General features: G+C 40.1%; 1 protein-coding gene across 1 annotated transcript in view; it reads right to left on the bottom strand.

Moving 5' to 3' along the window:
• The window catches only part of FAM162A (family with sequence similarity 162 member A), a 40,227-nt gene extending 23,597 nt beyond the window's left edge, over positions 1–16,630 (bottom strand). The window contains exon 1 of the mRNA XM_069555895.1: positions 16,389–16,630. Within this exon, the coding sequence (XP_069411996.1) occupies positions 16,389–16,422 (34 nt within the window). The 5' untranslated portion in view covers positions 16,423–16,630. The remainder of the gene's footprint in view (positions 1–16,388) is intronic.
• Between the last annotated feature and the right edge of the window lie 3 nt (positions 16,631–16,633).

The following is a 16,633-nucleotide window of genomic DNA, read 5'->3' as shown; positions in this document are numbered from 1 at the left end:
GGGGCACAGTGCTACAGCATAAAGGACATTCATATTGTTTTGCCACCATGATCACCATCCGGGGCTTCCCAGGTGGCTCAGTGGTAAAGAATTTGCCCTCCAGTGCAGGAGACAGGGATTTGATCCCTGGGTCAGGAAGATCCACTGGAAGAGGAAATGGCAACCAACCCCAGTATTCTTGCCTGGGAAATCCCATGGGCAGAAGAGCCTGGCAGGGTGCAATCCATGGGGGTTGCAGAGAGTTGGACATGACTGAGCATGCACATACCACCACCATCAATCTTCAGGACTTTTTCATCTTCCCCAGAGGACCACTAGTTTAATGTGACCCTTCCCACACCATCCTGTCCTATCCCCCTCTGGCAGGTACTGAGACAGAAAAGAACCAGGTTAACTGACAGTGAGCTCTACTGTCTAAAGACGAAACAGAAAAAGAACCAATAATTATTTCCTTAGGTACCATCCTTTCCCATCCCTCTTAATTAGAACAGAGGAAGTTTAAAAAACAGAACAGAGACAGTTTAGAACAATAAAAGACAAGTTGCCTCTTAGCTCAGTTCACTTCAGTTCAGTTGCTCAGTCGTGGCCGACTCTTTGCGACCCCATGAACCACAGCACATCAGGCCTCCCTGTCCATCACCAACTCCTCGAGTTCATTCAAACTCACGTCCATCAAGTCGGTGATGCCATCCAACCATCTCATCCTTCGTCGTCCCCTTCTCCTCCCACCCTCAATTTTTCCCAGTTTCAGGGTCTTTTCAAATGAGTCAGCTCTTCACATCAGGTGGCCAAAGTACTGGAGTTTCAGCTTCAACACCAGTCCTTCCAATGAACACCCAGGACTGATCTCCTTTAGGATGGACTGGTTGGATCTCCTTGCAGTCCAAGGGACTCTTAAGACTCTTTTCCAACACCACAGTTCAAAAGCATCAATTCTTCTGTGCTCGGCTTTCTTTACAGTCCAACTCTCACTTCCATATGACTACTGGAAAAACCATAGCCTTGACTAGACAGATCTTTGCTGACAAAGTAATGTCTCTGCTTTTTAACATGCTGTCTAGGTTGGTTACAATTTTCCTTCTAAGGAGTAAGCATCTTTTACTTTCATGGCTGCAATCACCATCTGCAGTGATTTTGGAGCCCCCAAAAATAAAGTCAGTTCAAGTTAAAGCAAAAATGTTAGCATGTACACCGACTTAGTGTCAGTCACACAATGCACGTTTGGAGATAGTTATTCATTCAAAAAATAGTACTTGTCAGGTATTGTTCTAGGAAATATAAAAAACAGATAAAAATTTATGCCAGATGAGCTTATATTCTACTGGAGGAAGGGGGAAAAAAAAAAAAAAAAATATATATATATATATATATATATATATATATATAGTTAGATAGTGAATGCCAGAGAGAAAAAGTAAACAAAGGGGAAACAAAATGCTTGTGTGCTTAAAATGTGGTGTGTGTGTGTGTGAGAGATTTGAGATAGGGCAGTAAGAGAAGTTCTCTATGAGAATGCCATGAAGGAAGTCAGGGAGCTAGCATGCAGGTATCTAGTGGAAGGATACTCCAAACAGAAACAACAGTAAGTGCAAAGGCCCTAAAGTGGTTCCAGGGGTACAACGAGGCGGCCAGCATGGCCAGAACAGAGGAATAATGAAAAGAGAGCAGGACTTGAGGTTACAGACACACCTGGGATGGAAGAATAGGGACTTAAAGGCATGAGAGGTTTACCTAGATCAGAAAATATCTCCCAACCTTTTTTTACTACAACTTCACACTGGATGCCAGTAATTTTTCTCTCCCTAAGGTATAAATAGTATTAAAGCATAAGTAAACATAATATTATACATATTAGAAAAAACAGACTATTGGAAAAAATAATTTAAAAACCCAGCATCACTTATAAAGATATATGAAGTCTTGATGTGATTTTGGTACTTATTCTGCAACTACAATAAAATTGAAGCATAAAAGTTTTGCTATAATTATTAAGATTACTCTTCTATCTCAAAGAGATAAGAATTTATTGCCCCAGATATCCAAGCCAAAAATTTTCCATCCTCTGGTGGATCACAATTAAAAACAAACAAAAAACCCAAAAGAAAAACAGCCTTTAACCCTCTGGCTTCACTAGCAGCCTGTCCCTGGCTGACCGAATCTGTGTCCCCAGGGCCTCAGCAGGAAGTCAAGCCTCACTGTGCCTGGAAGGCTCTGACTGGCAAATGGCTTGCTAATCTTAAGAGTAGCTGTCCTTAAGCTTTAGTATGCAAGACAATCACCCAGAGGACTTGTAACACATTCTACTGGACCCCGTTTCCAGAGTTTCTGATTCAGTAAGTGTATGTGGAGCCTGAGAATTTGCATTTCCAACAATATCCCAGGTGATGCCAATCCTGTTGGTCTGGGGGCTCACAATTTGTAAATCAGTGCCTTAGAGTTATTACTGCTACCTGGAGGCTTTAGTGGGTCAGTCTCAATGAATCTGATTCAAGTACTGACTTCTATCCTGCTGTCCTTTCCTTTCCATTCTTTTCAACTCCATGATGGACAGTGCAGAGCAGTGGGAATGCTTTTTTCTTCCCTCTCAGAATCATTCAGGACTCTCCCAGAGAAAACAGTCAATGATGTTACCTGGAATATGACCAATCTCTGAGAACCAGCAATAATAAATGAAGGTTCAATGAATGCTGGTGGAGAAAGAGGCTTTTATAAGATTATCTAATTTAGTGTTTCTTAACCTGTGTGAGGGCTTCCCTGGTGGCTCAGCTGGTAAAGAATCCGCCTGCAGTGCGGGAGACCTGGGCTTGATCCCTGGATTGGGAAGATCCCCTGGAGAAGGGAATTGGCTACCCACTCCAGGATTCTGGCCTGGAGAATTCCATAGACAGTATAGCCCATGGAATTGCAGAGTCAACTGCAGACAACTGAGCAACTTTCACACACGTTGGAACCTGTGTGAAGATCAGCTGCCAGGTCTCTTGCAAGTATGTTGCTAGGTATGAAGTTTGCCAATGATCTGCTTAAAAATAAAATGTTAAGCATTTTATTGTCAAAACCCCTAAAACTGTACATCACAAACAGCTTTAATATACGCACATTTAAAAATATCAACCAAGAGACTGGGTGATTCCCAGGATGGAATGCACACTCTGACAAATGTATCCAATTCTATTAAAAATGCATGACCTAACCATATAAACTTCAAGGTGGGAAAAAAATGGAGCTGACCTAAGTAATTCTGGAAAACATTGTTTTGACCGGAAACTATTAGACTAAAGGCAAAGAGAAATGTACACTAGTTGGCAAATTTGTTTCTTCCAGGAGTACTGGCAGAAATTCTGAAACTATAAGTATATACCAGAATTGAACAACTAAGCAACTAAATGGTAGATAATGAGAGCCAGGTTTCTCACTGTTAATGAAAGAAGTTCCAAAAGCAAGGGTGGAAGGCTAGAAGAACGTGGTGCTGGATTAGTCAGAAAACTCAGTATGAGAACCCTTAGTTTTATATATATATATATATATATATATATATATATATATATATATATATATACACACACGTATATATACATGTGTACGTATATATAGATAACAGATACAAGAGAGACAGAGACATAAATATGTGTGTACACATGGTTTAGTACACACACATGCATTTCCTAGCTCTACCCACTAAGGCCTGGAATCAATGACACTTAAGTAGCAACAAGCATACTCACAGACTAAATCCTGGTGTCTAAATACCATCATCCAATAAAAGGAACCCAGGCTCCCTGGAGAAAACTGGCTGATTCTATGTTGGGGCAGAGAAAATACAAGATGAGTCTGGAATATCCTGGAATGTCAGAAAGTAGTGTTCAGAAAACAATATGATGGGGGCCTGTAAAGGGACATGGAAGTTCATCTGATAAAGCCTGCTGCTGCTGCTGCTAAGTCACTTCAGTCGTGTCCGACTCTGTGAGACCCAATAGATGGCAGCCCACCAGGTTCCCCCGTCCCTGGGATTCTCCAGGCAAGAACACTGGAGTGGGTTGCCACTTCCTTCTCCAATGCATGAAAGTGAAAAGTGAAAAGCTAACCTGGAATAATTTGAGCAACAAAGTAAATAACACAGTAATGGATTATAGAAGGTATAAAATATATGAGTCCATCCATAAAAAAAAATGTGTCCAATAATAAATTGTGGATATTAATAAATCACATGTCTAGTATGATGTGATGAGAAGGGTACTTGACCTCTGTGCTATTTATTCTTCCCCAAAACCCATAATCCTAGTCTTATCATGAGAAAGCATCAAACAAAACCAAACTGAGAGATATCTGACAAGTATTCCTCAAAACTGGCCAGACCATGAAAATCAAAGAATGTGAAACCATCACAGATCAGAACCATCACAGACTATATCTATGGAGACATGACAACTAAATGCAATGTGGTATCCCGGATTGGATCCTGGAACAGAAAATGGACATCAGTAGAATAATCGGTGAGAACTGAAGGAAGCCTCTCCTTCAGTGGATAGCAAAGTACCAATGTTAATTTCTTAGTAATGACAAATGTACTGTGGGTTATGTAAAATGATAAAATTAGAGGTAATTGGGTAAGCAATACACAGAACTCTGTACTATCTTTGTGACTTTTCTGTAAATAAAATTATTATAAATAAAAATATTTTTAAACATGGGCTTAATTATATCTTATCACTTTTACTTTATACAAACCATGGGAAAATGTATATTTACTAAATATTAAGTATTTTAAAAATTAGAGATTTGATGTAATCTCTATAAAAATGTCAGTCTCACTCATTTGCACTCCAGTATGCTTTTGGAAATAGGACAGAAAAGGAAAGAAATGGGGTATAATAGGAAATGTGCCCAATTCAGGGTAGACTAAAGATGTGCAGATGAAGGTCATCTGCCTAGGGTACCTTGGTGGAACTGAGATGAGAAAATGACACTTGATGATATATATCTTGTCATACTTTGCTATTTTCAAATGTTGTTGCCATCTCTTGTGAGCTTGTTACAAGTGCAGACTTTCAGCTCCCACCCCAGGCCTACAGAATTTGAATCTGTATTTTTAATGAGATATCCAAGTCATTCATATGAACATTCTATTTCAAGAAGCAAATAGCCACATTCATTCAATATTTTGATGCATACATATTTTGTGCTGGATACATAGAAACCAATACCACATACTCTAAAGTCTGTAATAGTGCTATTCAGCCTCAGCTGGGAGTTTCTTGGAAATACTTGTCAGACACCAACCCAAAATTAGAATCTCCTGGGGTGAGGACTAGAAAAATGTTTTCACAAGCCCTTCAAGTGATGTTTATGCACACTAAAATTTGAGAAAGATGGATTTCAAACTCTGTATACTGGAATCAACACAGAAAAATAAACAAACAAAAAACCAACCAACAGGGCCATCCCAGATCAATTAAATCCCAGTATCTGTGAACAGGACTCTGGTATTAGTATCGTTAGAAAGATTTTCTAAGTGATTCTAATGCACTGCCATGTTTGAGAATTGCTGCTCTTCAGCACAACTAGCTAGAGTCCCTTCTGAACAAAGAATGACCAAAGTACACCTGCAGAGTTAAATACTTATGTCTCTAGCTGTGTTCAAAATCTCTCTTTTCAATGATATAAAGCCACTTTCAATAACGTGGATCAAACTAGAGATTATTATACTAAGTGAATAATAAGACAGAGAAAGACAAATAATCATATGACATCACTTCTATGTGGAATCTTAAAAATGATACAAATGAATATATTTATAAAACAGAAACAGACTCACAGACACAGAAAACAAACTTATGGTTACCAAAGGGGAAAGAGGGATAAATTAGGATTTGGGGATTAACAGATACACATTATTATAAATAAAATAGATAAAAAGCAAGGACCTTCTGTATAGCACAGGGAACTATGTTCGATATCTTGTAATAAACTATAAAAGAAAAGAATCTGAAAAATAACATATATGTATATGTACAACTGAATCACTTTGCTGTATGTTTGAAACTAACACATTGTAAATCAACCAAATATCAAAAAAATAATAAAAAAATAAAGACTCATAAAATGGATGTTATTAAAATTTCATTGTGGAAATCAAAAACATTCTCATTCTCAAATTATTTACGAGGAAACAATGTTCCTTTTTCATGTCCCATGGAAAGATTTTTTTAATCTAAATACTTATCCGGTTCTCAGGCTAGCCCACAAATGCCTATTTAATCCTTGAACTGAAATGGGATACTGCTTGTCCTGAAATGTTTGCTGTGATAGGAAATGGCAAGTCTGAGGAAGGAACTCTGAAAGTTTGTTTTGTGAATCAGAGTCAATTTTAAGTCTCAAGTGGAAAAAGTTAAATGTATGTTTATCCTGTGCATGGCAAAGTTCCTACATGTAAACTATCTTGTCAGTGCTACATTTTATATTATGATAAAGTCATATGTCAAATGTTTGTAGCTGCTCAGTAGACCTACTATAAAGAAGAATAAGGTAATGTAATTATATCACACAGAGAAATTGGAACTCTTATTCCCACCCAGAGCTCATTTAGAATAGAGAACCACTGATTTGCTTTCTACATTGGAAGCAAAGCTGGGCTGCCCGAAAAGCTGACCACAACAAAACAAATGAAAAAGATTGAAACATTAACATGCTCTGAGCTTTTTCAGTGAGCAGACCTTAACAGCTTGATATCTCATGTCGGCAACTATTCTGAAAAATGATGGATTTCTTCTGGCTTCAAACACTGACTTGCCCTATTCTTGTATATGACATAGAATTTTGGATCTGGCTGCCAGGCAACCAATGCTCACAAGCCTTGCTGCTGACATGCTGATCTTCTAGTGCTGAGAACTTAAGTGATGATACTGGCCTAATGCACTCTGGTTCAGCACTCTGTGCTTGTCCATGCTCCTCCACAGTGACAGTCCTTTTGTCTGACAAACCCCAGAAAGATTTTGGGGAATAGGCAAAGCAGTTTTGAGTAGGAAACTAAAACTAACCATGTGACTCTGGCAGATAAATCTGAGTGCAGAATGCAGGACTGGCTAGGAGTGTGGGAGAAGTAGGGCAAAGGGAGCAGAAGTGGGAAGACATAAATGTGGAAACCTCCTCTTAAGTGGTGTCACAAGTTCAAGTGCGTTGTGTAAAGGAAAGAGGATATTTAATAAGTATCAATGGAAAGAAACCAACAGATGTGAAAAATACCAGTAAGGAAAAAATGGGCAAGACACAATGACATCATAAGTTTTGTGGGCTGGATAGAACTGTAATTACCATTTGAAACGTTACTTTCATGGAAAAAAATCTTAAAAGTTCAAAAAATAGATTTGTAAATAAACCTTTGGAACCTGGCCAGTTTTTAAGCTGAGGAGACGGCAGGGGGTGGGGGTGGGGAGGATGGGGGTGTTGGGGGGGGCGGTGTTGGGGGGGGGGCGGGTTGGAGGGGAGAGTGGGCGGGGACTCTATGCAAAGAAAAGTATCCATGTATCTGGCGGGTGGCCAAATATTGGTGATACGAGGCTACTCCTTGGTAATCATTTATCCTCCCATCAACATCCCAGCCCACTCCCAACAGTGGTTATTTGAAATTCTCTCTACCTCAGCTGTAGACCTAAATAGATTTTGTGGACAGAACAGATTCCCTACCTCTGTGTCTGTTTCATCCATCCACACAATTCTTCCTTCATTCTGAATGGTTCCATCTGTGATCCTTCTTGCTGAGAGATACTGTACCAAAATTCTCATAACCTCTAGATCTTTCTTTTCCATTGCCTTTTTCTTGCCAAATACTGTCTCCCCACTCTTAAATCAAAAGAATCCGTTATATTACAAAAGTAATGCTTGCTCATAACAGAAAATTTGGGAAACTGAAAATACACATGAAGAAAAACAAAAGCATCCATAATCACACAATCTGGGGGTAACAACTTGGTGTATTTTTTCCCAGACGTCTTTTTATACTTATACACAATATATACATTTTCCATTACCAGATAATTCCATATCTTGCTTATGTCACAAACACTTTGCTGCTGCTGCTGCTGCTAAGTCACTTCAGTCGTGTCCGACTCTGTGCGACCCCATAGACGGCAGCCCACCAGGCTCCCCCATCCCTGGGATTCTCCAGGCAAGAACACTGGAGTGGGTCGCCATTTCCTTCTCCAATGCATGAAAGTGAAAAGTGAAAGTGAAGTCACTCAGTCGTGTCCAACTCTTAGTGACCCCATGGACTGCAGCCCACCAGGCTCCTCTGTCCATGGGATTTTCCAGGCAAGAGTACTGGAGTGGGGTGCCATTGCCTTCTCCCACAAACACTTTACCAAGACATTAATTAAAAAATACTTCTGATACTGCATAACATCCAATGGATATAAACTGAATTTAATCATTCTCTATAGCTGGATTTATTTCCCATTTTTCACTATTACAAATAATATTCCAATGAATTCAGCTCAGTTCAGACACTCAGTCGTGTCCGACTCTTTGCGACCCCATGAACCACAGCACGCCAGGCCTCCCTGTCCATCACTAACTTCTGGAGTTTACCCAAACTCATGTCCATTGGGTCGGTGATGCCATCCAACCATCTCATTCTCTGTCGTCCCCTGTCGTCCCCTTCTCCTCCTGCCTTCAATCTTTCCCAACATCAGGGTCTTTTCAAATGAGTCAGCTCTTCGCATCAGGTGGCCAAAATATTGGAGTTTCAGCTTCAACATCAGTCCTTCCAATGAACACCCACGACTGATTTCCTTTAGGATGAACTGGGTGGATCTCCTTGAAGTCCAAGGGACTCTCACAAGTCTTTTCCAACACCACAGTTCAAAAGCATCAATAGTTTTCTACATAACCTTTAATGGCATTTCTGGTTATTTTCTTATATAGAATCCTGGTAGTGGAGGGCTAAAGGATACAATGGTTAAAGGACATGAACCCTTTTAAGATTTTTTTTTAATATTTTAATTTTATTGGAGTATAGTTGATTTACAATGTTGTATTAGTTCCAGGTGTACAGCAAAGTGATTCAGTTCTATGTATACATGTGTGTGTGTATTTTTTTTTAGACCCTTTTCCCATATAGGTTATCACAGAATATTGAGTAGAGTTCCCTGTAGTATATAGTAGGTCCTTGTTGGTTACCTATCTTAAATACAGTAGGGTGTGTGTATTCATTCCAAAACTCCTAATTTATCCCTCCCTCCAACATTTCCTTTTCATAACCCTAAGTGTATTGTTGATACCTATAAGCCTGCTTCTGTTTTGGAAATAACATTTGTACTTTTTTAAAAAATTAGATTCCACATGAGTGATACCATATTTGTCTTTCTCTGACTTACTTCACCTAGTATGATAATCTCTAGGTCCACCCTTAAGATTCTTAATATATGTAACAAAGTGCTTTCCAGAAAGGCTGAATCCATTTACACATCTGCTGGTAGCTGATGAGAATTCCTGACACATTATACTACAGTGGCACTGAGGGTCCACTGTCTTGAACAAAACATTCACTTGTTCTCAACGGCTCCAATAAATAAAATACCATTTCCTTCCTTTCCTAGTCACTTCCTAGTTCAAGTGACTGAATAAGTGGCATGTATTTACTACCCGGACCCCATCAACACACATTAACTACAATGTTCCTTCCCCTACTCATTTACAAAAGTTGCTGTAAATTAGTGATCTCTTTCTAGTCATACGAATATGTCTTTTCGAATCTTATCACTAGCTTATTATTAGACTCTCCTCTTCCCAGCTTTGATCTCATCCTTCTACAAGGACTCAGTTCTCCTGTGCATTACACTGCCATGTTCCCCCCTTCATCTCTCATCTCTGTGATCTACTTTCTTTAATATCCTCTGCTACTTCCTATTGTTTACACTATGTCAGGCCTCCAAGGTTCAGTCTTTGCCTCTCTTTCACACTACTTATGGAGGGCTCCTCCATTCTGTTTTAATAATCAGCTCGAAACTCTTGGCGCTCATATATTTCTCTAACTCTACTCTTCCTTTGTCTTCAGGTCTTTAATTGAGAGGTTCCATCCTCACCTCTAACTCAGTGCCATCTCCTACTCAATAGTGCACCATCCTCTCTGCCAAATTCCCAATTTCCCAAATGCCAAATTCCTTCCCAACTCTCTTATTTCTGACAATGGGGCAATCAATACTCCCTCAGTCCTCCAGACTAAAAAACTTTAGTCTCTATGCCCTTCCTTACATTACTTTATGTCTCAAAGTCATATGAATAGTTTCTTCAAAACATTTTCTAGATAAATTCCTTTTTGATCATTTCCATCATTACTTCACCCATGGATTACAGTAATATCTTCACAGGTAGCAGCTACCATGTTAATTTTCCAAAAATGTTTTTTAATGACTTTTGCTTGAAGGTTTCCTTTTTGTCCAAATTCATCTGGTTAAAATTCTCAAAGGCCATAGTTTATCTCCTATTGCCTCCTGCAATCCAAGATAACCCTTTCTCCCTACCGCCGTTTCTCCTCCAACACCCTTTCCATACTCTTTACTATGCCCACCTTTGCTCATGTCACTCTTCCATCTCTTTTGTTTCAATGGAGCCTTCAGTAGACAACCCTAACCTACACTACTTTTCCTTTCTCTGAATGCTTGGGAGGGGGCTGGTGGGGAAAAGCCCTGATTTGTAGCTTTTGCCAAAAACCCTCACCATGGCAGATGTCTAGGTACCAATGTAACAAGGCTAACTGTGAAACTAGAAAGAGATATGTGTAAAGCCAAAAGGAACCCGATCAGGACACCAAAGCAGCATTTAAAATCTGTTCTGCAACCTAGCATTTAATATCTACTATCTTGTATAAGCTCTCCAGATATATTATATACATCTGTTTATTGCAATAAACTCTAGCCCTAGGAAGAATGGCAGTCCACTCATTCTAGAGCTTTCACAGGGAATAGGGCACATAGTGTTTGCTTGATAAAAACCTGTTGGCAAGACCTGGAGGAAGTGATAAGCAAAGCCAAAGACTAGAGGCATAAAATGGTAAAAATGGGCATGTACTCATTTAGGGCTCATTAGCAAGAACAAACAAAAAGTACCATGAAGGAGCAGAATGTACAGTAAGTCTCCAACGTAAGAATCTTCAAGTTGTGAACTTTCAAAGATGCAAACATGGCCCTATATGCCAGCTGTTGTACTGTACCACTGTACTTTTCAAGGTACTGTCCTGTAGTAGTAAAAATGTTTTTTTGTGTTTATTTTTCATATATTGTGTGAAACTATTATAAACCTATTGCAACAGTATTATATAGCCAATTGTGTTAGATGGGTACCTAGGCTAGCTTTGTTGGGCTTACAGGTAAACTGGACTTGGGACGGATCTCATTTATATGCAGGGGACTTACTGTAGCAGAAATAAAATCAGAATAGGAGCTAGGACATATTCCCAGCTTTATACTTGTGTGACCCTTACCAAGTCAATTTCCTTCTTTGGCCTCATCGGTAAAATTAGGGTACATGACTTCTAAGTTATTTCTTATGCTTTGGCATGAGTTAAACCAACAAGGAGGCTGTCCATGGCCCACTTCATTGGCATAATAAAAATAATAAATTCATTTTAAAATCTCCTATTAAGTCAAACGAGTTTAGGGCAGCAAATACTTTTTGAAGGTGTGAATAAACATTCTTATAAGACCATTTCATTCCTTTGGACTAATAATTATTATATAGAAAGTAAAAACAATTACCTTTAAAAAATAATACAATATTAAAAAATTATTCCAAAAAATATCTATTGCCTATCTACTATGAGCTGGACACTGGTAAGTGGTGAAGACAGAGTAAAAACAGACCCACTTTACCCTCATGGTACCCACAGTAGCATGGGTCACTAGCCACCTATTTACAAATCTTCATAAAAGTGCTTTTTACCTTAGCACAGATTGCTCTAAGTAATGGATGCCAGTGATTATACAGTGAAAGTGACAGATTCAAGGGATTAGCTCTGACAAGACACAGTGCCTGAAGAACTATGGATGAAGTTCGTAACATTGTACAGGAGGCAGTGACCAAAATCACCCCCAAGAAAAAGAAATACAACAAGGCAAAATGGTTGTCTGAGGCCTTACAAATAGCTGAGAAAAGAGAAGCAAAAGGCAAAGGAGAAAACCAAAGATATACCTATCTGAACGCAGAGTTCTGAAGAATAGCAAGGAGAGATAAGAGAGCCTTAGGGAACAATACAAAGAAATAGAGGAAAACAATAGAATGGGAAAGACTAATGATTTCTTTAAGAAAATCAGAGATACTAAGGGAACATTTCATGCAACGATGGACTCAATAAAGGACAGAAACAGTATGGACCTAACAGAAAGAAAGTGAAGTCGCTCAGTCACATCTGACTCTTTGTGACCCCATGGACACCAGGCTCCTCCGTCCATGGGATATTCTAGGCAAGAGTACTGGAGTGGGTTGCCATTTCCTTCTCCAGGGAACTTTCCAACCCAGGGATGGAACCCAGGTCTCCCACGTTGTAGACAGACGCTTAACCGTCTGAGCCACCAGGGAAGTCATGGACCTAACAGCAGCAGGTGATATTAAAAACAGGTGGCAAGAATACACAGAAGAATTGTACAAGAAAGGTCTTAATGACCTGGATAATCACGATGGTGTGATCACTCACCTAGATCCAGACATCCTGGAGTGTGAAGTCAAGTGGACCTTAGGCAGCATCACTATGAACAGAGCCAGTGGAGGTGATGGAATTCCAGCTTTTAGGTTTTTCATTTCAGGATATTTCAAATCCTAAAAGATGATTCTGTGAAAGTGCTGCACTCAATATGCCAGCAAATTTGGGAAACCCAGCAGTGGCCACAGGACTGGAAAAGGTCGGTTTTCTTTCCAATCCCAAAGAAGGGCAATGCCAAAGAATGCTCAAACTACCGCACAACTGCACTCAAATCACATGCTAGCAAGGTCATGCTCAAAATCCTTCAAGCTAGACTCCAACAGTATGTGAGCCAAGAACTTCCATATGCAAAGAGGGATTTAGAAAAGGCAGAGAACCAGAGATCAAATTGCCAACATCCACTGAATCATAGAAAAAGGAAGGGAATTCCAGAAAATATCTACTTCTGCTTCACTGACTACACTAAAGCCTTTGACTGTGTGGATCACAACAAACCGTGGAAAATTCTTAAAAAGATGGGACTACCACACCACCTGACCTGCCTCTGGAGAAATCTGTATGCAGGTCAAGAAGCAACAGTTAGAACTGGACATGCAACAATGGACTGGTTCCAAATTGGGAAAGGAGTACCTCAAGGCTGATACGGTCACCCTGCTTATTTAATTTATATGCAGGGTACATCATGTTAAATCCCAGACTGGATGAAGCTCAAGCTGGAGTCAAGACTGCTGGGAGAAATATCAATAGCCTCAGATATGCAGATGACACCACCCTAATGGCAGAAAGTGAAGAGGACCTCAAGAGTTTCTTGAGGGTAAAAGAAGAGTGTGAAAAAGGTGGCTTAAGACTCAACATTCAAAAAACTAAGTAATTTCATGGTATCCAGTCCCATCACTTTATGGCAAATAGGTAAGAAATGGAAACAGTGACAGACTTAATTTTCTTGGGCTCCAAAATCACTGGGGACATGACAGCAGCCATGAAATTAAAAGATGCTTGCTCCCTGGAAGAGAAGCTAGACAGCATATTAAAAAGCAGAGACATCACTTTGCCAACAAAGGTCCCTATAGTCAAAGCTATGGTTTTTCCAGTAGTCGTATATAGATGTGAGCGCTGGACCGTGAAGAAGGCTGAGTGCCAAAGAACCAATGCTTTCAAACTATGGTGCTAGAGAGACTCTTGAGAGTCCCTTGGACTGCAAGGGGATCAAACCAGTCAATCCTAAAGGAAATCAACCCTCAATATTCACTGAAAGCACTGATGCTGAAGCTGAAGCTCCAATACTTTGGTCACCTGATGCCAAGAGCCAACTCGTTGGAAAAGACCTTGCTACAGGGAAAGATTGAGAGCAGAAGGGGGAGACATGAAGAGTTGGTTGGATGGCATTATCAACTCAATGGACATGAGTCTGGGCAAACTCCAGGAGATAGTGAAAGACAGGAAGCTTGGTGTACTGCAGTCAATGGGGTCCCAAAGAGTCGGATACAACTGAGTGACTGAACAACAACAAATGGATGCCAGCTACGGATCCTCTCTTCCCCAGACAGGCATACAACCATAAAAATTCGAATATAATTTCCAAGGTTCATAGGCCCTCTTATCTGTAAGAGGTCCAAGAACCAAAAGTTAACAACACTGACCTATTTCTACAGCTACAACGACAAAACAATAAACAAAACAAAGATCATAAAAGTCTATATTCTTTTTGTTTGTTAAGGAAGTATAGATTTACAACAGAAATGATTAAAAATAAGGGTCCATCATTTAAAGGATTAAGCGCTGGCTTTTTGAAATTTCATTCACCTAAAGTATCTCCTTCCAAACAATATTCTGGATAAGTGAGGTATGCCTAGATTATGTTTCTATCTGATCTACCTTTCCTTTAGTAAGGCTGCCAGTTAAATCACTCTTCTTACTTGAAAACTATTTGCATATGAATGACTGCTTCAGTTTCACAAGTAAATCTGCATTTCATGACTCTTCCATTTCACACGAAATAGACCCTGTCAGCCATGAGAAATACATGTACCTACATATCTGAACAAGCAGCTCGAACAAAGCAAATTTGAGGGCACTGACTCATCTCCTGACTCTAACATTTTATGGTGAAGTGAACTGGGACAAGTCATCTAACCCTCAAACCTTTGTTTATTCATTTGTAAAATAGGGAGGGGATGATAAGAGTTACCTATGAGGGCTACTATGAATAATCAATCACATAAAACAATGTAGGTGAAAGTATTTAGATATAAAATGGGCAAAAGTGAGTGAAAGAGCAGATTGCTTGGAGTTGCTCACAAAATATCAGACATTCAGAGATCCTTTGGACAGAATTGCTCATATAACATCCTTAGAGGATCTATCTGGAGCAAAACAAATTGTCCTTAAATTGCTCAAGGAATTTTGTTTTGACTGAGTGCCCAATAGTAAAGTTCTTAAAAGTTTGCAAGAGATTTTGGAATCCTTATAGTGCATAAATGTATTAATATTCTCAAAGCAAGAACATGAACTAATTAAAAACATTCAGTCTTGGTTCCATAGTCAAAGTCCCTTTTACAAGACATTTTTTAGAGAGCAGAGATTCTTTTGCTTACCTTACTAAAAAGGTTAACTGGATGTATACGAAAGACTTTAAGCAAATTAGTTCATCAAAACTGAACAAGTCAATGAAATCAATCTTCTCTAGTGGAAAGGGTATTTGTCTTAAAGGAAATAAATAATATTCAGTCTGAAACAAGTTTTCCTGCCTATTCGCCACTGAAATGCAATATAAGCCATGCAAAGGATAACTTTTTCTACGTTCTTTCATTTACATTTACAATGTTCATTTACATTATCTCAATCACTAAGTTTAAGGCGATTCTCTCTTTAAAATGTGAATTAAACAACTTTTTTGGTACTAAGGAATCAATCATTACACATTATCAAAGGTCATGAACAAGACCAAAAGAATGATTTGCCCTGGTGTTAGAAAACAGACAAAAGGCAAATACTCTTGACTTCTAAGCCCCTAGTAAGCAAAGGCTCTGTTGGTTCCCAAGAAGGCTAATTAAGTTCTGACTCCCAAAAAGTCATTATACGAATGTCTACAAGGAAAACAAAACGCATGTCCTGCGTTTAGGTAACACTTTTCTCTAAGAAATTCAAAGCACTTTATTGTAGAATCATTTAAAAGAAATGTATCCTCCCCCCACTTTAGGAAACCAAATACTACTATTCTGGGAGACCTTAAATCTCTCGCCAAATCAGATACCAAATGGGTAGGAAAACCCAGACTAGAAATTTTCTCTGAGGGATAAACTCTAGAGATGGTTGGGGGTGAGAGTGAGGAGGACACTAAGACTCATGGAAAGCTGAAGCACCAGTTCTAGGAACGGCAGGTGCATTAAGAACTGACTCATAGGGCCTGGGGGGTCGCGAAACTGATCGTAACAAGGGCTCATTAAATTGGAGGCAGCTGGGTGGATGCAGAGCCTGATGCGAGGGTCACTCCTGTCCAGTCCGCATGTCTGGTTACCAATTGCGCGCTCAGCCCCTGCGCTCTCCCACTATTACTACCCTGTAAGCAGGATCCCGACCTACCTGAGGGGAATGCGTAACAGAACAAAGCAAATACCAGGCCTAACGGGGCTGCAGGCTTCCTTCACCCAAAGCGGCCACGTTGGCTTCCCGCCCACCCTCAGCGCCGCCCGCATCTCACCAGCCACCAGGCGCAGGCCGCGGAGGCTCCCCATGGCCGCCTACTCCGCCGACCAGCACAGTGCCCCAAGGCCGGCGGTGGCGCGGGCGAGCTCAATGTCACCACCGAGCGCCGAGAAAGTGAGGACGAGAGCACCAGTGGTGGGCGGGGCTTGTGGAAGGTGAGGGCAGAGCCGGAGGGACGAGCGTGGCAGGGTGGTGGGCGGGGCGTGCATGACGAGAGAGTGATGGCCGGTCCCTGTGGGC

Source organism: Ovis canadensis, chromosome 1 (assembly GCF_042477335.2).
Source record: "Ovis canadensis isolate MfBH-ARS-UI-01 breed Bighorn chromosome 1, ARS-UI_OviCan_v2, whole genome shotgun sequence".
NCBI classification, from domain to species: domain Eukaryota; kingdom Metazoa; phylum Chordata; class Mammalia; order Artiodactyla; family Bovidae; genus Ovis; species Ovis canadensis.
The sequence above is the reverse complement of the archived record's forward strand: the minus strand, read 5'-3'. Positions and strand labels throughout refer to the sequence as shown.